Raw genomic sequence first — 26,089 nt, forward strand, 5'->3', positions numbered from 1 at the left:
AATGTGCGGAGGTCACTGGCAACGTGCGGCGGTCAGTGGCAACGTGCGGCGGTCAGTGGCAACGTGCGGTGGTTACGTGTAATCTGGCGTGATTACGGGCAACCTGGGGCGGTTAGGGGCAACGTGCGGTGGTTACGGGTAATCTGGTGTGATTACGGGCAACCTGGGGCGGTTAGGGGCAACGTGCGGTGGTTACGGGTAATCTGGTGTGATTACAGGCAACCTGGGGCGGTTAGGGGCAATGTGCGGTGGTTACCTGCAATCTGGCGTGATTACGGGCAACGTGCGGTGGTTACGGGCAACGTGCGGTGGTTACGTGTAATCTGGCGTGGTTACGGGTAATCTGGTGTGATTACAGGCAACCTGGTGTGATTACAGGCAACGTGCGGTGGTTACGGGCAACGCGCGGTGGTTACGGGCAACGTGCGGTGGTTACGGGCAATGTTCGGTTGTTACGGGCAACGTGCGGTGGTTACGTGCAATGTGCGGTTGTTACGGGCAACGTGCGGTGGTTACGTGCAATCTGGCGTGATTACGGACAACCTGGGGCGGTTATGGGCAACGTGCGGTGGTTACGGGTAATCTGGGGGGTTAGGGGTAATTTGGGAGTAAACTGCAATTATTACTATAATAAAAAGTGTGTGTTGTATTTTTTTGTATGTTTGTCACTTTTTGTACTTTATACATTCATTTTCACTGTATTACTATGATTACTGTGATATTTTCTATCACAGTAATCATAGTTCAGTGACAGAGACCAAATTGGTCTCTGTCACTTTAAATTTTCAGAGCTGGCTGGTTGTGGAGCGCATGCGCACTTCATAACCAGCCAGGACACCGAAGAGGAAGGAGCTCCGTGGATCCGGTGAGTATATGGGGAAGGGCGGGTGACTGGGGGACGGGGGTGACTGGGGGGGGGGTGGGGGGCGACTTTGGGGGCGACACTGTAACACTTTTTATCCCCTGTCACCAATGATTTATGGTGACAGGGGATAAAAAGTGCCGGTAGCACTGGGAACAGGCGATCAGCGGTATATAGTATATAACGCCGATCGCCTGTTCCGGGACCCCACAGGGGGGTCCCCAATCACTGCCCCATGCTCTCCGCTACCTCCGGTGGCGGAGAGCATGGGGCTTTGATCATATTTTCATTTCCATCCCTGCGAACAAACATCGTTTGTTCGCAGTGATGGGGGCGGCCATCTTGGATCTGATGGCCGCCTGGGGAGGGAGCGGGTTAGTGTTCGGGGCACTAGGGGGGCTGATCTGGGGTCTGATTATTACATTTTCATCTCCCCCCACCGTGTATTCACGCAGTGACAGTGGCGGCGGGAGGAGGCAACGTGCTGCAGCCTCCTCCCGCAGCCAGATCGGCGGCAAACATCACATCTCCCCCATAGACGCTGCGGTCGCATCGACCGCGGCGTTTATGGGGTTAACTGCCCGGGGGGAGCGCGGCTCCCCTCCGGGCAGAGGCAGCGGGAGGATGTGGTGTGATACTGCCTCCTCCCGCTGCCCGATCTCACTTACCGACAGCGGGGGGAGGCAGGAACAACATGACGTTTGGGGAACGTCATGTTGCATTAACTACCTACTTTACATGACGTTCCCCAAACGTCATTTTGCGGCAAGGGGTTAATATTAGGTTGTTTACTGAATGCAACGTCCATTCACATGTACATTGCTTCAGCTGCATGTTTTTGATGCTGCATGTTTTGTCTTTTGTTGAGTTTGAAGCCCCAAAACAAGTAGGAGGAAAGTCGAAAACATGGAGCATCAAACATGCAGCTGAAACGTATGAATGGACCCTGAAACAGGTTTTTAGGCAGTCTTCACAAAAAAAATCTACTACTGCTGCTATTCAGAGAAAGATTAGTCTGTCCGGCTGGGTTCATACTGCATTTTTGGTGTCCGTTTAATGGATCGGTTTAATGGAAAAAAAACGGATGAAAAAATGGATGCATTTGTGTGCATCCATTTTGATCCTTTTTTCCATTGACTTCTATTATTAAAAAAAAAAAACGGATCAAAACACACCCTTTTTACTGTACAAAAAACATGGCCAATCAACATTTCATGTGCAGTAAAAAGAAAAACTGATGCATTTTGATCCATTTTTTTTTTTTTAAACAATAGAAATCAATAGAAAAATGGATCAAAATGGGTGCACACAAATGCATCCGTTTTGTATCCGTTGTTTGCATTATCCATTAAATGGAAAGCAAAATACAGTGTGAATCCAATCTAAGGCCATGTCCACACAACGTAAGTTAAGTATTAATACTTAACTTACAATGTGCTGCAACTAGAAGGAATCCCGGCCGGAGTGTATACACATAGTATACCCTCCATCCGGGATCGCTAGTGGCCACGCAAAAAACTGATGTCAGTTTTCTGCGGCTGCTATTCATTGAAATGCGGCCACAGAGAATTGATAGCTGCAGCAAGCTCTGGTGTCAGTCAGGTTGCTTCAGGACTATATATATATATATATATATATATATATATATATATATATATATATATATATATATATAGGCTTAGAATAGTTTAATACTTTCTGTGCAACCCATCAAAATATCAAAAAATATATTTTTTATATACGTGTCTATATAGTCCTGAGGCAACCTGACAGACCCCACAGCTTGCTGCAGCTATTTATTAGGTGACTCCATGCTTTTCGCACACACCCAGATTATCACGTGCTAAAAATTCTCGATATTTCCTGCTACGGCAGCAGTGCTCTCCACCTGGTCCAAAACTACAACTCCCATCACCCTCATCAGCTACCGGGGCATGGCGGGAGTTGTATTTTTGCAGCAGCGTAGAGCAGGTTAGGGAACACCGCTGTACTGCATACAACGCCCCGGCCATTTTGACCACGTTTACACTAGTGTTCCGCTAGACGGCGCCAGAGAGAGGAGCGGGTTCCTCCTAGAAACTAGTGACGCGGCGCTAGGTGGGCGGATCCGCTGCGGGCGCTCCGTCCTGGACGCACTTCCGGTGCGCTGCCGGAAGTAGATTTTTTTCTCATTCTGTTTCTGGAACTTGGAGACTCTTTATTTTTTTATTCTTTAAAATGTCGAAGACCGTGGCGTACTTCTACGATCCGGACGTGGGGAACTTCCATTATGGTGAGGAGGCGGGGGGGTGCACCGGGCTGGGCTGTGCTGTGCTGTGAGGGGGGAGGTGCACCGGGCTGTGCTGTGAGGGGGGAGGACTGCTGTGTGCACGGTGCTACCGGGGACTGTCACCGCCGCTACCGAGCACAGCTGCAGAGTCCGGTACACTGTAATGGGAGGAGGGGGGCACCTTATATATCCATACACTGTAATGGGAGGAGGAGGGGGGGCACCTTATATATCCATACACTGTAATGGGAGGAAGGGGGGCACCTTATATATCCATACACTGTAATGGGAGGAGGGGGGGGTCACCTTATATATCCATACACTGTAATGGGAGGAGGGGGGCACCTTATATCCATACACTGTAATGGGAGGAGGGGGGCACCTTATATATCCATACACTGTAATGGGAGGAGGAGGGGGGGCACCTTATATATCCATACACTGTAATGGGAGGAAGGGGGGCACCTTATATATCCATACACTGTAATGGGAGGAAGGGGGGCACCTTATATATCCATACACTGTAATGGGAGGAGGGGGGCACCTTATATATCCATACACTGTAATGGGAGGAGGGGTCACCTTATATATCCATACACTGTAATGGGAGGGGGGGGCACCTTATATATCTATACACTGTAATGGGAGGAGGGGGGCACCTTATATATCCATACACTGTAATGGGAGGAGGAGGGGGTCACCTTATATATCCATACACTGTAATGGGAGGAGGGGGGCACCTTATATATCCATACACTGTAATGGGAGGAGGGGGGGGCACCTTATATATCCATACACTGTAATGGGAGGAGGGGGGCACCTTATATATCCATACACTGTAATGGGAGGAGGGGGGGGCACCTTATATATCCATACACTGTAATGGGAGGAGGGGGGGGCACCTTATATATCCATACACTGTAATGGGAGGAGGGGGGGGCACCTTATATATCCATACACTGTAATGGGAGGAGGGGGGGGCACCTTATATATCCATACACTGTAATGGGAGGAGGGGGGGGCACCTTATATATCCATACACTGTAATGGGAGGAGGGGGGGCACCTTATATATCCATACACTGTAATGGGAGGAGGGGGGGGCACCTTATATATCCATACACTGTAATGGGAGGAGGGGGGGGCACCTTATATATCCATACACTGTAATGGGAGGAGGGGGGGGCACCTTATATATCCATACACTGTAATGGGAGGAGGGGGGGGCACCTTATATATCCATACACTGTAATGGGAGGAGGGGGGGGCACCTTATATATCCATACACTGTAATGGGAGGAGGGGGGCACCTTATATATCCATACACTGTAATGGGAGGAGGGGGGGGGGCACCGTATATATCAATACACTGTAATGGGAGGAGGGGGGGGCACCTTATATATCCATACACTGTAATGGGAGGAGGGGGGGGCACCTTATATATCCATACACTGTAATGGGAGGAGGGGGGGGCACCTTATATATCCATACACTGTAATGGGAGGAGGGGGGGGCACCTTATATATCCATACACTGTAATGGGAGGAGGGGGGCACCTTATATATCCATACACTGTAATGGGAGGAGGGGGGCACCTTATATATCCATACACTGTAATGGGAGGAGGGGGGCACCTTATATATCCATACACTGTAATGGGAGGAGGGGGGCACCTTATATATCCATACACTGTAATGGGAGGAGGGGGGCACCTTATATATCCATACACTGTAATGGGAGGAGGGGGGGCACCTTATATATCCATATCGTTATCATGTTGGAAGACCCAACCACGGCCCATTTTCAGAACCCTGGCAGAGGGGAGGAGGTTGTCCCTCAGGATTGTGCGGTACATGGCTCCATCCATCTTCCCAGTGATGCGGTGAAGTAGCCCTGTACCCTTGGCAGAGAAACACCCCCAAAACATTATGCTTCCACCTCCATGCTTGACGGTGGGCACAGTGTTCTTGGGGTCATAGGCAGCATTTTTCTTCCTCCACACATGGCGGGTGGAGTTGAGGCCAAAAAGTTAAATTTTGGTCTCATCTGACCACAAAACCTTCTCCCAATAACTTGGTTCATCTTTCAAATGATCATTGGCATACTTGAGGCGCTCCTCCACTAGGGATGCACGATGCACCAAAATATCGATACTACTATCGATATTTCGGGCAAAAAAACGATTCGGTACCAGGATTTCCTGGTATCGATACTTTATATTAAGCTGCCTAATAACGCAGCTTAATATAAAGTATAGAACAGAGAACACGGCCGTCGGCTAGCTAAGTGCCGGCCATGTTCTCTGAGTGCTGCCCCCCGCCCCCTGGCGTCACTTCCTCCTCCGCCCGCCCCTTCCTCCTCCGCCCGCCCCTTCCTCCTCCGCCCCTTCCTCCTCCGCCCCTTCCTCCTCCGCCCGCCCCTTCCTCCGCTCACTGCAGTGATAACTTATAGCCGGCACACAGCGATCGCATGTGCCGGCTATATAACTGTGCAGATGCCGCTGTCACAATTGACAGCGGCATCTGACCCATCCTGAGCCTCTCCAGAAGCAGTGGGGGTCGGCTACTGTGTGTATCAGACCCCCGCTGCTAATGACCCGCAGCCCGTCACACCTCAGCCTCCTGTCCCTCCTGGAATGCAGCAGCCGGTGTGAGGAGCTGCGTCTAGGGCTGAAGACTCTGATGCCTGCTCGCCCTCCGTCCATCCCCGGCGCTGTTCCTATGCATATTCATGTGTGCACACTCTCGGTGGCTGCGCTTCCTGACCGGCCTGAGTGTGCACACATGAATATGCACCGAGTAACGGAGGTCCGACAGCTGGGAGCTTCCCGGAGCTGAGGGGAGGGGGATTTGTAAAGGGAGCTAATTTAAGGTGGAACAGACAGCCTGAACCTTGGCCAGCAGCAAAGGTTAATCTTCCTGGTGGCCGAGGTTCAGGCTGTCTGTTCCACCTTAAATTAGCTCCCTTTACAAATCCCCCTCCCCTCAGCTTTGACAAGCCTCATGCTGAGTGTCCACAGGTACCGCAGTGAGAGCAGGGGATGTGTGCAGACATTGCAAACATCCCTGCCCTCTGGTGTGCCCCCCGCATCCCTGCCCTCTGGTGTGCCCCCCGCATCCCTGCCCTCTGGTGTGCCCCCCGCATCCCTGCCCTTACACCCCTGCCCCCTGACAGGAACTGACCTGCCAGGCAGAGTAACCCTCTCCTGTCCGTCCAGACCTGGCAGCCTTCACCAGCTCCCTGCACTGTGGGGGTTGTAGTCTGTACCCAGTGGCGGATTAAATGTACCCTGGGCCCCGGGCTGTTCACCCAACCTGACCCCTCCCCCTCCCCCCCCCCCCCCCCCCCCGTCAATCCGCCCACATTATAATCCACTACTGCCCCCCCCCCCCATGCTGTCCCCAATAAACATAATGTTTGGTCCCTTGCTGCACAGAGGATGTCAGGAGAGGATGGGGCTGATCTTATAGGGGAGGTCACAGGGTCACAGCAGCACAGAGGATGTCAGGAGAGGAGGGGGCTGATCTTATAGGGGAGGTCACAGGGTCACAGCAGCACAGAGGATGTCAGGAGAAGAGGGGGCTGATCTTATAGGGGAGGTCACAGGGTCACAGCAGCACAGAGGATGTCAGGAGAAGAGGGGGCTGATCTTATAGGGGAGGACACAGGGTCACAGCAGCACAGAGGATGTCAGGAGAGGAGGGGGCTGATCTTATAGGGGAGGTCACAGGGTCACAGCAGCACAGAGGATGTCAAGAGAGGAGGGGGCTGATCTTATAGGGGAGGTCACAGGGTCACAGCAGCACAGAGGATGTCAGGAGAGGAGGGGGCTGATCTTATAGGGGAGGTCACAGGGTCACAGCAGCACAGAGGATGTCAAGAGAGGAGGGGGCTGATCTTATAGGGGAGGTCACAGGGTCACAGCAGCACAGAGGATGTCAGGAGAGGAGGGTGCTGATCTTATAGGGGAGGTCACAGCAGCACAGAGGATGTCAGGAGAGGAGGGTGCTGATCTTATAAGGGGGAGGGGTGTTGTATTTTTTTTCGAGGTATCGAACTGGTATCGAGTATCGAACTAAAAAATCGAGTATTGGTATTGAACTCAAAATTCTGGTATCGTGACATCACTAGACTCCACATGTGCTCTCTTCAGCAGGGGTACCTTTCGGGCACTGCAGGATGGGAATCCATTGTTGCGCAAAGTGTTGCCAATTGTTTCCTTGCAAACTGTGGTCCCAGCTGCCTTCAGGTCATTTGCTAACTCCTGCCGAGTGGTTGCAGGGCGATTTCTGACTGTTCTCAGCATAATTGCCACCCCACGAGGCGAAATCTTCTTTGGGCACCGTAGATTTTCATCTATATCACACCTATACATATAACATACCTTATGGATACCACAGGAGCTGGGCATGTTTTTCTGTATATCGAAATTAAATTTTTGTGTGTTTAAAGGAGAAGTCCGGCCAAAATTAATTTTTGATATGTTGTTACTTATGAAAAGTTATACAAATTTCTAATGTACATTAATTATGGGAAATGCACATATACTGCTATTTCCCTTAATTTAGTAGATCAGGAAGTGTTAGAAATATCTCTGAAGAAGTGACGTCACGACCCAGGGTGTAATTCCTATGGAGTGTCCAGCAGGGGGCGCTCTCTATATAGAAGTCTATGGGACTTTATTGTTTCTATGGGTTTCTATGTAATGTAATGTAATGTAGTGTACAGTGCTTTATTGAATGAATACATCTATGGAATACTTTGGGGAGCAAGTGTCCTTGCTCCCCAAAGTATTGCATAAATGTATTCATTCAATACACAGTAAGCCCGCCGATCCGCCGCATTTCCGCCGAATTTCCGCCGCATTCCCGCCGATCCGCCACACGCTGATCCGCCGCATTCCCGCCAATCCGGACCATATACATTGAACTACAGCTCCCATCATCTGCTTCTAGTATGAACAGGTGATGGGAGCTGTAGTTGGGTAAGGGATATCACATGCCGCCGGGCGCAGGGGGAGCCGCTCAGTACACAGGAGCGCTCCCCCCTCCTCCTCCTCCTTCCGTGATAACTTCCGCCTATACCAATGCTGACTCCCTGCCTGGCCGCCGCTCTCCGCTCACATATACCGGCTCCCGGCATCAGCGCGGACACCAGGATGCATCGGGAGCCGGTATGTATGGGGGGGGGGGGGGAGAGCGGAGAGCGGCGGCCAGGCAGGGACTCAGCAGTGCTATAGGCGGAAGTTATCCCGGAAGGAGGAGGAGGAGGGGGAGCGCTCCTGTGTACTGAGCGGCTCCCCCCTGCGCCCGGCGGCATATCCATTACCCAACTACAGCTCCCATCACCTGTTCATACTATAAGCAGATGATGGGAGCTGTAGTTCAATGTATATGGTCCGGATCGGCGGGAATGCGGCGGATCGGCGGGAATGCGGCGGATCGGCGGAAATGCGGCGGATCGGCGGGCTTACTGTGTATTGAATGTATTGAATGAATACATTTATGCAATACTTTGGGGAGCAAGGACACTTGCTCCCCAAAGTATTCCATAGATGTATTCATTCAATAAAGCACTGTACACTACATTACATTACATTACATAGAAACCCATAGAAACAATAAAGTCCCATAGACTTCTATATAGAGAGCGCCCCCTGCTGGACACTCCATAGGAATTACACCCTGGGTCGTGACGTCACTTCTTCAGAGATATTTCTAACACTTCCTGATCTACTAAATTAAGGGAAATAGCTCTATATGTGCATTTCCCATAATTAATGTACATTAGAAATTTGTATAACTTTTCATAAGTAACAACATATCAAAAATTAATTTTGGCCGGACTTCTCCTTTAATAAAAGTTCAGTAATATAATTCCACTTTGGGTTATATATATATATATATATATATATATATATATATATATATATATATATATATATATATATATATATATACACACACACATATACACTGTATTTTCCGGCATATAATACGACTAGGAGTATAAGACGACCCCCACCGTTTCCAGTTAAAATTTAGAGTTTGGGATAAGCTCGCTGTATAAGACTACCCTTCTTCCAACGCACACCAAATAAAATGTAACATAAAACATCAGACAGCAGCGAGATCTGAGAGGCAGAGAAGGAAGTACAGTAATACCGCTAGGATACAAGGGCGGCCAGATGGATGGAAGAGGTGTGTTTTTCTGGGCACAGCGTCACTCTACTGTATCCCGGAAGCCTACAGGTTGCTCTGCCATTCATACAGTCGCCCCACCATATGCAGCAACGCAAATTCTCCAGTCCAAAGTTTTTCAGCACCTGCCCTATAAGACGACACCTGGCGTATAAGACGACCCCTGACTTTTGAGAAGATTTTCCTGGGTTAAAAAGTAGTCTTATATGCAGGAAAATACTGTAGTTACTGCTGCGTACAGGACATATTGGGCCGCCTGAACCCCCCAAAAAACAATGGTTTTAAACAGTATTTGAAAGCGCATACCGGAAACTAAATCAAATACTGTTTTCAGGGGAAGTATCAGCCTGTTAGATAAATCTGACCTGCTGATATCTCCCTAGTGCACTCAGGGTACTGAGGATGACTGTATGTCTCTTACCTTCATCCTCAGCGCAAGTCCTGTGCTGTTTGCAGTGTAGTCCTGTGTCCGGTAAGGCCGATTGGAGTAACACCCCCCCCCCTCCCCCCCAAGAGCGCCCATCTGCCCCTTCTAATGATTATCAGTACAGCGGGCCGGATCAATGCTCTGGGGGCAGTAGCCAATGACTGTTTAACAGATACTATTTAAGGGTCTGTATTCTCATGCTTGGGCATTTGAGTTAATTTAAATAATTGCCAATTGAGTGCAGCAGAATTTGAAGTTTTGCAAAAAAATGTCTTGGCTTATTTAGGAAAAATCCAGCTAAGGGTCTAAGAGACAAGACGATTTTTCGTTTTCATTGATTAATGATAAACAATTGTCAACGATTGCTTTTTGGAGGGACTTGAAATCGTTCACCATAACACACAGAACGATAGGTGTTAGTTGTGATTGTAGTTGCAATCGTTTATGCTACGCAGGGCTCCAGATGGCGACCAAAATGGTCGCCAATGCGACTGATATTTTGCAAATGGCGCCCAGATTTATTAATCTGGGCGCCATTTGCGACTGGCCCCGGCGTGCTGTCTCTTTTAAGTCCGGGTCCCCGGCTGATGCGCGGCTGATGCGCGGCTGCCGGGGGTGTCCCGTCCTATCCCCGGCAGCGCGGCGCATCAGTGAGCTGCCTGGGGCCCTGACTTCCGGCACAGGAAGCGCGCGTCAGAGACGCTTCCTGTGTCAGAAGTCACAGCCCCGGCGTACAGAGAGCTCACTGATGCGCCGCGCTGCCGGGGATAGGACGGGACACCCCCGGCAGCCGCGCATCAGCCGGGGACAGCGTCCAAAGAAGAAGAGGATCGCCGGGGGAGCGGGTTGTCAGGTGAGTTTGTGTGTTTGTTTTTTTAAATATTGCTTAGCATAGAGGAAAGGGGGGGGGGGGCATCTGTAATGGTGGAAGAGAAGGGCGGCATCTATAATGGGGGCAAGATAACAGGGGGGCATCTATAATGGGGGGAGAGGGGGGCATCTATAAGGGGGGAAAGAAAACAGGGGGGCATCTATAATGGGGGAGAGGGGGGCATCTATAAGGGGGGAAAGAGAAGGGGGGGCATCTATAAGGGGTCAAAGAACAGGGGGCATCTATAAGGGGGAAAGAGAACAGGGGGGCATCTATAATGGGGGGAGAGGGGGGCATCTATAAGGGGGGAAGAGAAGAGGGGGCATCTATAATGGGGGGAGAGGGGGGCATCTATAAGGGGGGAAGAGAAGAGGGGGCATCGATAATGGGGGGAGAGGGGGGCATCTATAAGGGGGGGAGAAGAGGGGCCATCTTCAAGGGGGGGAGAGGGGAGCATCTATAAGGGGAGGGGGTATCTATAAGGGGGGGAGAAGAGGGGGCATCTATAATGGGGGGGGAAGAGGGGGCATCTATAATGGGGGTAGAGGGGGTCATCTATAAGAGGGGGTCATCTATAATGGGGGGGAGGAGGGGGCATCTATAATGGGGGTAGAGGGGGTCATCTATAAGGGGAGGGGGCCATCTATAAGGGGAGGGGGCCATCTATAAGTGTAGGGCAAACTGGCTGCAGACACTGGGAGATAGATATATGCACAATTATTATTATCAGGGCCCCTCAGGTGTCTGTATTGTAGGGGGTCACTTGCATTAGTCACTAGGTGAGAGATATATCTATCTATATACACATCTTGTGGGGGGTCACTATGGCTGCAGTCATAAGTCTAGCTCAGTATGTATAGACTGTTGCAAGCTTTTAAAGGGAACCTGTCTCCCCCGGTGACGGGGTGACAGGCTCCCAACCCCCCGTTAGAACCCCCTATACTCACCTCATCGCGCTGGGTCCCGCTTCTGGAGATGGTCGGGTCACGGAGATCTCAGCCGCTGCAGCCCGATGCGCACACTGAGAGATGAGTCCAACGCTCATAGAGAATGACGGAGCGCTAGACTCTCCCATCATTCTCTATGAGCGTTGGACTCATCTCTCAGCGCACGCCGGGCTGCAGCGGCTGAGATCTCCGTGACCCGACCATCTTCAGAAGCGGGACCCGGCGCGATGAGGTGAGCATAGGGGGCTCTAACGGGGGGTTGGGAGCCTGTCACCCCGGCACGGGGGTCGACAGGTTCCCTTTAAGTTCAAGTTCAGAAGAGTAAGCCTCATTAAAAGGCTAGCCAAGTGAAGCTGAAGTACTGAGTCAGACTGGATATGGTTGTCAGACTGTATATGGTTGTCAGACTGGATATGGTTGTCAGACTGGATATGGTTGTCAGACTGGATATGGTTGTCAGACTGTATGTGGTTGTCAGACTGTATGTGGTTGTCAGACTGTATGTGGTTGTCAGACTGTATGTGGTTGTCAGACTGTATGTGGTTGTCAGACTGTATATGGTTGTCAGACTGTATATGGTTGTCAGACTGTATATGGTTGTCAAGTTGCAAGTTTCCATGTTGAACATTTTCAAACTAAGAAAAGAAAGGATCTAAAGGAGGAGGAGGCTGCCGTGACCTCTGCACACAGTAAGTCCCATTTAACATAACATTAATTTTACATGGTTTAAAATGTTGGCGACCAAATATTCTATTTGGCGCCTAAATTTTTCAGGTTAGGAGCCAATGGCTCCCAGGTAAATTTTTTAGTCTGGAGCCCTGCTACGTTTACACTTATCGATAATTTGCCCAATCGATCGTCTAACGATTTTGAAGCAACCATTTGGTTTTTCTAATGATCAGCGGTTAGACGAATAAATCGTTATTGCGATCGTTTTTAAGATCACTCAAGCCCATCTCACACATAGGGTGAGTCTTTGAAAGACTGTGTACACAAAGCGATCCGCGAATTTTTAGCGAACAAACAACGACGATTTGCAAACATGTTGAAAGATCAAATTGAACGATTTCTCACTCGTCACTTGATCGTTTTCTGTGTTTACATGGAACGATTATTGCTCAAATGCGATCGTTATTGCGAAAATTCGAACAATAATCGATCCCTGTAAACACACCATATCTCCTTCTGATCCCAGCGAATAAAAGATGTGTACATACACCGAAAGATTAGTGAATGATTAGCAGTAATTTTATGGATCTTATGGGGTGCTGCTCAAACAACTGATATTGAAGGGGAAAGCCATCACCTTCTGTAAATGAAGCGGCCGTGGATCTACCCTCATGCAGCTGTAGACTGTACGCACATGTTGCGGTATTACCGTGCTGTCGTAGCTAACTATTTGTTAATAACTTTTAGGCACCGGACATCCGATGAAACCCCATCGCCTTGCACTTACTCACAGCTTGGTTCTTCACTATGGACTGTACAAAAAGATGATTGTAAGTGTTACGCCAGTGGTTCTTATTATTTTCTGGTATTTTTTTTTACTTGAAGGGGCATTCCAGTTATAAAGCAGCTGCATTTTACTAAACTATGCCATAAAAGGGTCCAATCTCTTTGGCTTCCACCACTGAGAATCTATGTACTCCCGGGTTACAGAAATACAACTGGGCTGTTAAGTGTCACTTTTTTTTTCATTGGGAATTGTCCATTTACTTTAGTATGTAACTGGGATCCAGACAGTAGCCATATAAATACAGCCTGTAAGAGAACTGCACGGCACTGAAGGAATGATCTCACTTTTTTTTTTTGCTTCCCGTAGGTGTTTAAACCGTACCAGGCGTCCCAACATGATATGTGTCGCTTTCACTCAGAGGATTATATTGATTTCCTGCAGCGGGTGAGCCCCAACAACATGCAGGGTTTCACTAAAAGCTTGAATGCCTTCAACGTCGGCGATGACTGGTAAGTAAAGCTTCATGACATCTCAGTCCATAGGCCTCATTCACACGTTCAGTAGTTCCTGAACCGTGGATTATGTAGTTGTTGTCAGTCGTTTGTCCGTAGTGCTTCCGTAACCTGTATTTTTGCATAGCCATAAAAAGTCGAAAGATCGTAAAATAAAGGTGTAATGGTCAAAATGATAGAGATTCATAATTTTTTACAGATATTATGGACGTTGCTTCAGTAACGTCCGTAATTACAGATGCTCCCATAAAAGTCTTGACTTTGTACAGGCGTGTATGTCCATGCAGATTCCATGCCCCTGGATTCAGCTAGTATGGGGTAAAGTAACAAGTACTGTTCACAGCTTCTCATCTTTTCTTTTTGCCATTTGTTTCTTTACAGTCCTGTGTTTCCAGGCCTCTTTGAGTTCTGCTCTCGCTACACAGGAGCCTCTCTACAAGGAGCTACACAACTAAACAATAAGGTATTCAGCGGTGACTATATCTCCTCTTTACTGTAAGGGTACATTCACACCTACCGGATCCGCAGCGGATTTGACGCTGCGAGTTAGCAGCGAAATCCGCTGCGGATCCAGTACTGTGAATTTGAATGGGTCCCATACACGCAGCGGATCTGCTGCATGTATGGGACCGGCCCCTTTAACCCCTGCTTCGCCGCCTGCACTGCCTGCCGCCCCGAGCATACATTACCAGCTTGGCACCGCAGCTTGATTCAGGCTCCCGGCTCCCCTCGCTTCTCTTCAGCCAATCAGGGCTGCCGTGCACTGATTGGCTGAAGAGGAGTGAAGGGAGCCGGGAGCTTCACACAGCCGCGGCATCGAGCTGGTAATGTATGCTCGGGGCGGCGGGCGGACGCGGGGCCGGGGCTGCGCGCGGGCAAGCTTTCGGCCGGCGGTGCAGGGGTTAAAGGGGCTGGTCCCATACACGCTGCGTGTATGGGACCCATTCAGATTCACAGTACTGGATCCGCAGCGGATTTCGCTGCTAACTCGCAGCGTCAAATCCGCTGCGGATCCGGTAGGTGTGAACGTACCCTTAAAGTAAAAGCTTCAGATATTCAGTGGGATGTGTTTTTACCTCTGTCTGTCTGTTTCTTTTTTAATAATTTGGCTGTTCAGAAATAATAATTCCTAGGACACTAAGGAGAAGTTGACAAACTCTTAAAAGCAACACGCAACCCACGAGTCAGTAGGCTGGTCTCTGCCTGCTTCAACAGGCCTGTTTTATAAGTTATTCCCTGTTTGGGTGCTGGAAGAGATCTGGCAGTCAAGGCCGGTGTGGCAGGAAGGAACCACTAGGGACTGCCATTTCAGGCAGCATGAAAGTAATGACAGGTTTTCCTTAAAGGGAATCTGTCCATTGTAGTTCATTTCCCAAACTGCTGACACGGTTGGATAGCTGTTTTGTCAAAGAGACACATTGGGGGAGATTTATCAAAGTGGTGTAAAGTAGAATTGTCTTAGTTTCCCCTAGCAACCAATCAGATTCCACTTTTCATTCCACACAGATTCTTTGAAAAATAAAAAGGTGGAATCTAATTGGTTGCTAGGGGCAACTGAGCCAATACTACTTTACACCAGTTTAATAAATCTCCCCAATGTGTTTTTCACATATCTATCTGTGCTTCCAGAATAAAAAATATTTTATTCTATATTAATAAGTAATGTATTCTAATTAATATTCTATAAGTAGTCAAAGAGGCTTCCCTGAGCTCCTGAAGTGCAGCAAGCTGTAACACCTCCGTACTCCCCCTCCCATACCTGACCCTGCTTGGGACTCAATCAATCAAGCAGGGAGGGGGGAGGAGAGGAGGCACAACAGCTTGCTGCAGATCAGGAGCTTGGAAAAGCCCCTTTGACTCTTTGTACCAGAGGGGAAAAAAAATGAATTTTTCTACAGATGTTCGTATGAAAGGTGCGGTGTGTCTATAGTTATCTTAGTATATTAGAACGTGAATGACAGATTTCTTTTAAAGAGTCACTGTCACTTCAGAAAACTTTTTGACATGTTCAAAGCTTTGTTCAGTTCCGGTCTGAGTATTCATACCCATATCAATTGCGAGAACGAGCCGGGAGAAGACACGCTACATCGCGTCTTCTCCCGGCTCTAACTTCCAATCGGTACAGATCTGAACACTCAGACCCGGACCAGTCAAAACTTTTGACATGTCCCTATGACATGTCAAAAGTTTTCTGAAGTGACAGTGACTCTTTAAGCTTGTGGTCCATTTCCTTATAATATTCCCAATATGATAAAGGTTTATGTGTGTGTTGTGTCATGTTACCATTTCTGTGTATTTATTAGGCATCAGTGAAGTTAGAGTCACAGTAATATAACATGGCCACATAGCCAAAATGGCTGGAGCTGTGCAGTGGTTTAGGGAATGTTCACACTGAGCAAATACGGTGGTACTCCCACCGCGCTTAGTGTCCTGCAGTGAGTGAATTAGAGGGTGCATCCGCTTCCTCCCCTCTCCGATCAAAGTAGTGACATGTTACTTCTTTAAGCGGAGAGCCGCAGCTGCGGAGGAGCACGCACTCTCCCATAGACGGGCAATGGTACACTGAGACAGCGGGATTCTGTGGCGGAACTTTCCGCCTGATTTGCTCAGTGTGAACATAGCCTTTATACAGTGACGTGATTGTGTTGTGAGGCTAGATGATACTATGTTACCATGAATATAACATTGACATCTAATAAATGCATGGCACCCATGGTAGGTGATAAGAAAATAATGTTAATGGTTAATACCCTAATAGGGTTTGACAAAGCACAGTAATATAAGTACACGCCTTTTGTGCTTAAATTTTATTTTCTGTAATTTAGTGTGCTGATACTTTGAACTGATTAGTAAAACTTTCAGTAGGCTTTGCCATACCATGCCTCCTTTAGCCTACAATGAACCCCACTGGCAAGTATAATCTGCCTATTAAATAATTTTGTTCTGCGTCTTGTATATCTTGTTTTATTCTATTGCTTGTTAAATTTTTTTTTTTATTTGCATTATGCTTTACCTTTCTTTCTCACTACCTTGTAAAGGGCTGCAAAAGGAGACTCTATATGGAGTAATAAAGTGATGGCATATCGCTAGGTTGTTCCATCTCTTTGTTTGTGTCTGACCTTTTAGGTCTCTCTTGATCCTGAGTATTAACGGATCGCAGTGCTGAGTTTTTTTTTCACTCCATAATATTTGTCATGGCACCTCCTCATTGTTTTTCCCAGCACAGGGGCACGGATGATGTACAGCCTCGTGGTAGGGAGCGCTGCTGTGCAGGAAAAAACGTGACTGGAACATGTCTTTATTTTTAGAGTTGGTGGGGCTGCAGAGGACATACCCTTCCTAATCACAGAGTGATTGCTTAGCCCAGGGGTGGGGAACCTTTTCCATGTCGAGGGCCGGTCGGGCATTAATAAAATCATTCGAGGGCCACATACCGTGCGCGGCAGTTAGTAGCGGGGGTTTGCAGCACCCAGGACAAGGCATAGTATTGTTCCCCTAGTGCCCCTGCTATTGTAGTTAACCCCCAGTGATGCCCCTTGTAGTCTAGTTAACCCCCAAGTCATGTCCCTGGTAGCCTAGTTAACCCCCATCAGGCATGTCCCTGGTTGCCTAGTTATTCCCCCCCCCCATCAGTCATGTCTCTGGTAGCCTAGTTGTCCCCCCATCAGTCATGTCCCTGGTAGCCTAGTTGTCCCCCCCCCATCAGTCATGTCCCTGGTAGCCTAGTTATTCCCCCCCCATCAGTCATGTCCCTGGTAGCCTAGTTATTCCCCCCCATCAGTCATGTCTCTGGTAGCCTAGTTGTCTCCCCCATCAGTCATGTCCCTGGTGGTCTAGTTATCCCCCCATCAGTCATGTCCCTGGTAGCCTAGTTATTCCCCCCCCCCCCATCAGTCATGTCTCTGGTAGCCTAGTTGTCTCCCCCATCAGTCATGTCTCTGGTAGCCTAGTTGTCTCCCCCATCAGTCATGTCCCTGGTAGCCTAGTTATTCCCCCCCCATCAGTCATGTCTCTGGTAGCCTAGTTGTCTCCCCCATCAGTCATGTCCCTGGTGGCCTAGTTATTCCCCCCCCATTAGTCATGTCCCTGGTAGCCTAGTTGTCCCCCCCATCAGTCATGTCCCTGGTGGCCTAGTTGTCCCCCCCCCCATCAGGCATGTCCCTGGTAGCCTAGTTGTCCCCCATCAGGCATGTCCCTGGTAGCCTAGTTGTCCCCCCCCCCCCATCAGTTATGTCCCTGGTAGCCTAGTTATTCCCCCCCCCCCCCACCAGTCATGTCTCTGGTAGCCTAGTTATTCCCCCCCCCCATCAGGCATGTCCCTGGTAGCCTAGTTAACCCCCATCAGGCTTGTCCCTGGTAGCCTAGTTGTCCCCCCCCCCCCATCAGTCGTGTCCCTGGTAGCCTAGTTGTCCCCCCCCCCCATCAGTCATGTCCCTGGTAGCCTAGTTGTCCCCCCCCCCCATCAGTCATGTCCCTGGTAGCCTAGTTGTCCCCCCCCCCATCAGTCATGTCCCTGGTAGCCTAGTTGTCCCCCCCCCCATCAGTCATGTCCCTGGTAGCCTAGTTGTCCCCCCCCCCATCAGTCATGTCCCTGGTAGCCTAGTTGTCCCCCCATCAGTCATGTCCCTGGTAGCCTAGTTGTCCCCCCCCCCATCAGTCATGTCCCTGGTAGCCTAGTTGTCCCCCCATCAGTCATGTCCCTGGTAGCCTAGTTGTCCCCCCCCCCCATCAGTCATGTCCCTGGGATCCTAGTTAACCCCCAAATAAAAAAATAAACATCCCTCTCACCTTACCTCCGCTCCCACGCAGTCCAGGTCCTCTTCTCTCCCAGGTCCTCTGTGCCGGTCTTCTCCTGCAGGCGGCGCGCGATGAAATGACGTCATCGCGCGCGGCCCGCAGGAGACTAAAGACACGCGCCGCTCTGCTGGGGAAGAAGCCGGCACAGACAGCATCCTCCGGTGTCCGCCAGCTGTCACAGACACCGGAGGATGCGGTGTATGCCGGCTTCTTCCCCAGCAGAGCGGCGAGCATCACAGGGGAGCTGCAGGCCGCGGGCCGTATCGGGAGGTCTCAGGGGCCGGATGCGGCCCGCGGGCCGGAGGTTCCCCACCCCTGCCTTAGCCTAATACTGTAATATGCCATCCCTAAAATATAGTGCACCAGGCGGTGGGGAAAACAAATCGTATGCTGGCGTGTATAGCTAGAGATATAACCAGTAGGAAGAGGGAGATTGTGATCCCGCTGTATAGAGCTCTGGTGAGGCCACATCTGGAATACTGTGTCCAGTTCTGGAGACCTCACCTATAAAAGGACATTAATAAAATAGAACGGGTCCAAAGACGGCTACAGAAATGGTGGAGGGTGTGAGGCATAAACCATATCAGGAAAGACTTAAGGATTTGAATCTGTATAGTCTGGAGGAAAGAAGGGAAAGGGGGGACATGATTGAAACCTTTAAGTATGTTAAAGGAATAAATAAGGTTCAAGAGGGGAGTGTTTTTAGTAAAAAACTGCGCTCAAGAACAAGAGGACACAGTGAGAGGTTAGTTGGGGGAAAGATCAGAAGCAACGTAAGAAAATATTATTTTACTGAAAGAGTAGTAGATACCTGGAACAAACTTCCAGCAGAGGTGGTTGGTAAATCTACAATAACAGAATTTAACCCTTAGGGGACACAGCCAGTTTTCATTTTTGCGTTTTCGTTTTTCCCTCCTCGTGTATATAAGGCCATAGCGCCTGCATTTTTCCACCTAGAGACCCAAATGAGCCCTTATTTTTTGCGCAACTAATTGTACTTTGCTATGGCAGATGTAATTTTTGCCTAAAATGTGCCGGGAAACCAGAAAAAAATTATATGTGTGGTGAAATTGAAAAAAAAAATGTTTTTTTTTATTTGGGGGGGATTTGTTTTTACTATGTTCGCCCTGGGGTAAAACTGACTCGTTATATATGTTCCTTAGATTGTTACGATTACAACGATATGTAACATGTATAACTTTTATTTGATTTGATGGCTTGTAAAAAATTAAAACCTTTTAAAGAAAATATATGTTCCTTAAAATTGCTCTATTCCCAGGCTTATAGCGCTTTTATCCTTTGGTCTATGGTACTGTGTGAGGTGTCATTTTTTGCGCCATGATGTGATCTTTCTATCGGTACCTTGATTGCGCATATATGACTTTTTGATCACTTTTTATTACAATTATTCTGGATTTGATGCGACCAAAAATGCGCAATTTTGCACTTTGGGATTTTTTTGTGCTGACGCCGTTTACCGTGTGAGATCAGGAATGTGATTAATAGTTCGGGCGATTACGCACGCGGCGATAGCAAACATGTTTGTTTATTAATTTATTTATTTATTTATTTTTATTTATAAAATGGGGAAAGGGGGGTGATTCAGACTTTTATTAGGGGAGGGGATTTTGTGTTATTAAAAATACATTTTTCTTTTACTTTACACATATACTAGAAGCCCCCCTGGGGGACTTCTAGTATATGCACTCTGATCTCTCATAGAGATCCATGCAGTATAGTTATACTGCATGAATCCATGAGATCGGTGTTCTATTACTTTTGGCTGCTGCAGCCAAAAGCAATAGAATGCCGAGCCGGGATCAGCGCCATTACGGAGCAGACCCCGGCCCGGGATGGATGCGGGGATCGCCCCCCCGCAACCGCGCCGCAGGGGGGCGATCCCCCCACTAGACCACCAGGTATGCATTTGAGCAAGTATTTAGAAGCAGCTGTCAACTTTGACAGCTGCTTCTAAGTACTTAATTAGCGGGCACGGCGATCGGACCGTGCCCGCTAATAGCCGCGATCCCGGGCTACATGCGGCACCCGGGATCGCGGCAGTTCAGAGCGACCCCCCTCTGAACTCCCATAGCGGCACGAGGACGTTCAATAACGTCCTGGTGCAGCTATGGGTTAAACACGCCTGGGATAAACATATATCTATCCTAAGATAATAAAAAAAGAAAATACTAAAAGGACAGACTAGATGGACCCAGTGGTCTTTTTCTGCCGACAATCTTCTATGTTTTTATATATACCCATGTATAAATAACAATTATATTTTTAGCTATGCTCTAATACTTGTTTGTGTGCAGATTTGTGACATTGCAATTAACTGGGCCGGAGGACTTCACCATGCCAAGAAATTTGAGGTAATTTAAGATGTGAATATAAGAGCTGTTCTTAATATTATTATTATTATTTACTAATATGACCTATTTTTTGTAGGCTTCTGGATTCTGCTATGTCAATGATATTGTGATTGGTATCCTGGAACTGCTCAAGTAAGATTTCTTTTCAATGTTCGTGTAGTTTATGTGCAAGCTGTGATCATCTGTTGCTTTGAAGCTTTGGGTTTTCTGGGCTTTAACATTACCCTATTTCTCGTATTTAAAGGGGTTGGCAACTTTATAGTAAAATTTGTTCAGTGTACAGTATTAAAAAGTGTACTCATTGCACTTACTGACAGTAGCTCCCTGTGTACCTCATAGAGTTAAATTCAGGCTTCCTTCCTCCAGGCTGTGCTGTCCTGCTCTGTGGTGAGTCTGTCCATAGGGTGACTGACATGGAGGAGTATGTGACCATGCCATGCCCCCAGTATCCTCCATAGGCATATACAGGGTCAGTGGTGAACACTGGGGGCAGGGCATGGTCACATGCTCCTCCATGTCGTCTTATAGACATCTTATAGACAGACTGACAACAAAGCAGGGCAGCCCAGCCTGGAGGAGGGGAGTCTAACTTAAGATCTATCAGGTACACAGGAAGCTGCTGTCAGATAGGGCTGTGAGTACACTCACTAATACTGTACATTAAAACTATTTTACAATAAAGTGGCCAACCCCTTTTTAGGTATGTCATATGATGGGTTAGGGATGTATTGAGAAGGCCCAAAAGTCAAGCCCATTCCATACCCAGCAGGTGCTGGCTGCTCTCTGCATCTGGCACTTACTGTAAGTGACTGGCATTGAAGAGCACTACAGTGCGGTATATTTAACCCCTTAGATGCCACAGTTAATAGTGACTGTGGCTTCTAGGCAGGTAAATGACGACATATACAGCCGCAGATTGTTTCACAATACATTATATGGAAAAATGAAGGTTGCTATTAAAGTACAAGTTATGCCACAAAAACAGGCTTACATACAGCTCTGTCATAGTAAAAATATATATGTTATTAATCTTCGAAAGTGAGAAGAAGAAAGAAACTAAAGTGAAAATTGCTGTAGTGAAGAAGGGTTAATGGCTGATCCAGCTTCTGGTGCCGCCATGTTCAGTTGACCAAAGCAACGGTTAGGCTAGGTTCACACTGCGTTTTCAGCATCCGTTTAACGGATCCGGTTTTTTTAACGTCCAGAAAAATAGGGTCAGCAACGTTTTTTGGTCCGTTTTGGTCCGCCAAAAAAAAACGGATCCGTTTTTTTTTAATAATGGAAGTCAATGGAAAAACGGATGCACACAAATGAATCCGTTTTTTGCAATCCGTTTTTCATGCGTTTTTTGCAAAAAACGGATGCTGAAAACGCAGTGTGAATCTAGCCTTACCAGATGTTCAGTGTTGAGCCCAGTAAACAATGAGCGCTGCGTCCACTTTAATCAGCTGGTGTTGGGGAGGGGGTGGGAGGTCATACTCAACCCCATACATTGTGTAGTGACCGTGCTGTGGTCCTGCAGCTTCATTGGTCACTGAGCTGCAGTTGCCTGGCATAGCCAATACACAATGTATGGAGCCGAGGCTTCCAGCTCCATTTATTGTCTACATCTGTGCGCTGAAGCTCTGCAGAACAGTCCCAGTGTATACAAAATCATCTATCATGTAGTATACATGGGACAGGACTATTTTTTTTTTTTTTTTTTTTTTTTTTTTTTTTTTTTGAGGCTACTGTTTTTGTACTGTAAAATGCTTTGATGTATATTTGATGAGACCAAGTACACCACATTTGGCATGGCAGAACAATTCAGTTTTTTTCTATGGGAGGGAAGAAGTAAGATCCAGGCAGCTTTGGTGGTGGTTTATTGTTCCCAGAACAAAAGGCATGGGTGGCAAAAATCAAGTAGTGCCTAGGACTGGGCGATATACCGTGAAAATACAGATACCGTCTCTGGCGTCGGTTATCCGATCTCAACTTGGCTAGGATGGTATTTGCAGTATTTTCATCTCCCTGTCTGAGATCTGAGCGCTGTCCCTTAGTGCAGCCCCCCCCCCCTTGCCGGCCTGTCCTGTCAGTGTGCCCCCTTGCCTGCCGTGACAGTGCACCCCTCACCCGCCCAGCACAGTATGAGAGGTTCACACCTCCCGGCGTGTCAGTGCGCCCCCCCCTACCTGCCTGGCTTGAAAGAGCTCTGGCCTTGCGTCCTATATTGTTACAGATGGGACTACAGGTCTTTTTGTGTCATAGTCCATAGTCTGTGCCCCCCCCCACACACACACACACAGTCATACACCCCTATCCCTATGTGTCCTCTGTATAGTCATACACCCCTATCCCTATGTGACCCCTGTGTATACCCGTCCTGTAGTACCTGTATACCTGTATATACATGTCCTGTAGTGTGTACATAGCTGTATACCCCTATATACAAGTCCAGTAGTGGCTGTATACCGGTATTGCAAACGGCTGTGGCTTGCAATAGGGGTGTGTCATAATTATCATTCAGTTATTGTTACCGCAGCTACATGTATGATTAACCGCTATATTGATTTAGGCCAATATTGCCCAACCCTACCTATCCCTTCTCTCCACCAACATCCTCTGAAGGTGGAGAGTCCACATATACTGTACCTTAGACCTGAACTGAGTTTGGTCGACTTTAAAGTGACACTGTCACCCCCTTTTGTGCATTCTGACATCTCTACACAGGTGTAAAGGGTAAATTTAGCGGTTTTCAAACCTTATTTTATATCATACGTCATGGTGCTTGTTCAAGTAAAAAGTGATCTTTTATGAACTGCAGATTGTGTTAAGTGGGCGGGGCTTCACAGCATTAGCGCCACTTAGCCCCGTCCACAACGCCACTGTTGGCCCCGCCCCCTTGGCATAATCTGCAGTTGATAAAAGATGACTTTTTACTTGAACAAGCACCATGACGTATGATATGAAATAAGGTGTGAAAACTGCTAAATTTATCCTTTACACCTGTGTAGAGATGTCAGAATGCACAAAAGGGGGTGACAGTGTCACTTTAAAATGAGTATGGTCTCCTGTAGGCTCTTGAGGAGGTTATGGGCAGGTAGACTTTAGGGCTATATAGCTGTAAAACCTACTACAACTGCTCAGTGATTGACGGCTATACAGTATTTGTTTTTACGAAAATCTTTGCAAAAACCCAGGTAATATTGGAATAGATCCCTAGGCTACTAAAAAACCCAAAACCCGAGAGGTATTATTGTGGCTCCCAAGAGGCAGTTTGCTGTACATGCCGAATATATATAAAGAAACACTGGAAATAGGAAATACACATTTTCTTCTGTCATATACGGCGAAATACATGAAGATTCTACAGTTTAATATTACTAGCGAAACTGGATAAGAGATTAAGCTAGAAGACCTAAGCGGCTATAGGAAAATCACTTGAGGGATTGCAGGCATATACACAGTATGATATATTAGATCAGGCATGTCCAAAGTCCGTCCGGAGGGCCATTTGCGGCCCGCGTTCCGAACTTTTACGGCCCCCCAGGTATCCAGCTTGCTATTATCTGCCTGTGTTATAAAGCATATAGCATGTAGCATGTAAAATGGTCGGCCCTCGCACATGTTCACTTCATCAAATTTGGCACTCTTCGAAAAAAGTTTGGACATGCCTGTATTAGATGATTCTATCGAACGCTGCTGCAAAGCTTCCTAGGAATTGTAACGTCTGGAGGAAGTATCGGCAGAAACAGGACTCTTAACCCAGACTGCATCCAATTGATTTTCCACAGTCAGAAGATCTGAGAAGTAACTCTGCTGCCAAGCTTGATCTGTGAAATTACATAATCTGCATATATAATCTGTAATTATAGCAGCCGTTATCTGGACCGAGGCCTGCTCGGAGAAAACCACTTATCTACACACCATTCACACACATTAAAAGTAGAATACAAACTCTTAAAAGTTTTGCCATCTCCTTTTTATTCACACGTGTTTCACTTCTTTGCCATCGTGTTGCCCAGTTCTAGCTTTGCACAGATACTCAGATCTGTATGTTGGTGAATGATGACCTCATTAGTCATGTTTTATCGAGCGTTACCCTACATACAACACTAATCAACTACCATAGGTCGCATCCCATCCGATAAAGAGTGGGAATTCTGTGTCCCATGCTTAAAAGCAGTAACAATTAAACAATCACACAGCTATAGCCCTAAAAAAAAGTAGCCAAGTGATGTGGCAGACCCTGAGACCCTGTTGTGGATAGGTGAGGTTCTGGAGAGAGTGCTCCAAAAAGCACTTCTAGAGTGGGAAATCCTATTGACTACCTGTAGACTAGAGGAATTACTCTGCTGCCACTACTTGTTATGCATTGCTTGATGTAATATAGATGTAAAGGGCCATGCATGTTGTACCAGATAAAGCTTAGTGTCACTGTCGTTTTTTTGTTTGTTTTTGCTAAAATCAATAGTACAGGCGATTTTAAGAAACTCTCTGATTGGGTTTATTAGGCAAATATGCCATTATCTGCATTCAAAAAGACTTCCTTAAGGCCCCCCCCCCCTCTCTCTCATTCACTGCTCATTATCAGGAAATCTTGACCTTTTTTTTTTTTTTTTTTTTTTTTTTTTTTACATAAGTTGAGCCCTGTGTAACCTATGGAGAGGGGAGGGGGGAGGAGGGAGATTAGTCGCCAGCAGAGAACAAAGGATTACACAGTGGGAACTGTGTGAAAGCTGGTATTCAGAGGTCAAAGAGGTCAGTGCTGACTTTACCAAGAGGAGATAGCTTGGTGATGTAGCTGTAAATTAACTCGTTGTCCTGTTTTGGTGCCTCATCTTCTTCCACCCCTCCCTTCTCGATAGAGAACAATGAATACAGGGGGGAGAGCTTCAAACTGCTTTCTCACGATAAAAATGCATTTTTCGGCTAATAAACCCAATTACAAAGTAGGGCTGGGCGATAATGGCCTAAATTAATATTGCGGTTTATCGTACATATTGCCGCGGTAACGATAAATTGAGCGATAATTATGACACGCCCCCTTTTGAAAACCACACCCATTTGAAACACAACGTTTCGGCGTCTCCTATGCCATTTTCAAGTGGCACTTAGGAGACATAGGAGACTCCAAAACCCTGTGGTTTACTTATGAAGTTTGCTGCACATCATTTTATGGAATAAATCCACATTTTCACATTTGTACTACAATCAGAGTGCTGCAGTATTTTTTACTAGCTGATTTGATCCAAGGTCTAGGATTTGTCTGCTGGCACCCACAGTGCTGCCTATATTGTTTGCTATAGCTATCTATCGATCAACGATCGATAGATATTAGAGAGAGGAGATAAATTATAGATAGATTATACAGTATATCGATAGGAGTCCTATCTAT

General features: G+C 47.5%; 1 protein-coding gene across 1 annotated transcript in view; it reads left to right on the top strand.

The window, feature by feature from the left end:
* The first annotated feature begins 2,999 nt into the window (after positions 1-2,999).
* The window catches only part of HDAC3 (histone deacetylase 3), a 30,367-nt gene continuing 7,277 nt past the window's right edge, over positions 3,000-26,089 (top strand). The window contains exons 1-6 of the mRNA XM_069954073.1: positions 3,000-3,134; positions 12,992-13,074; positions 13,398-13,540; positions 13,925-14,006; positions 20,656-20,712; positions 20,789-20,844. Coding sequence (XP_069810174.1) covers positions 3,080-3,134; positions 12,992-13,074; positions 13,398-13,540; positions 13,925-14,006; positions 20,656-20,712; positions 20,789-20,844 — 476 coding nt within the window. The 5' untranslated portion in view covers positions 3,000-3,079. The remainder of the gene's footprint in view (positions 3,135-12,991; positions 13,075-13,397; positions 13,541-13,924; positions 14,007-20,655; positions 20,713-20,788; positions 20,845-26,089) is intronic.

The sequence above is a fragment of the Dendropsophus ebraccatus genome, chromosome 1, assembly GCF_027789765.1.
Source record: "Dendropsophus ebraccatus isolate aDenEbr1 chromosome 1, aDenEbr1.pat, whole genome shotgun sequence".
Classification (NCBI taxonomy): Eukaryota; Metazoa; Chordata; class Amphibia; order Anura; family Hylidae; genus Dendropsophus; species Dendropsophus ebraccatus.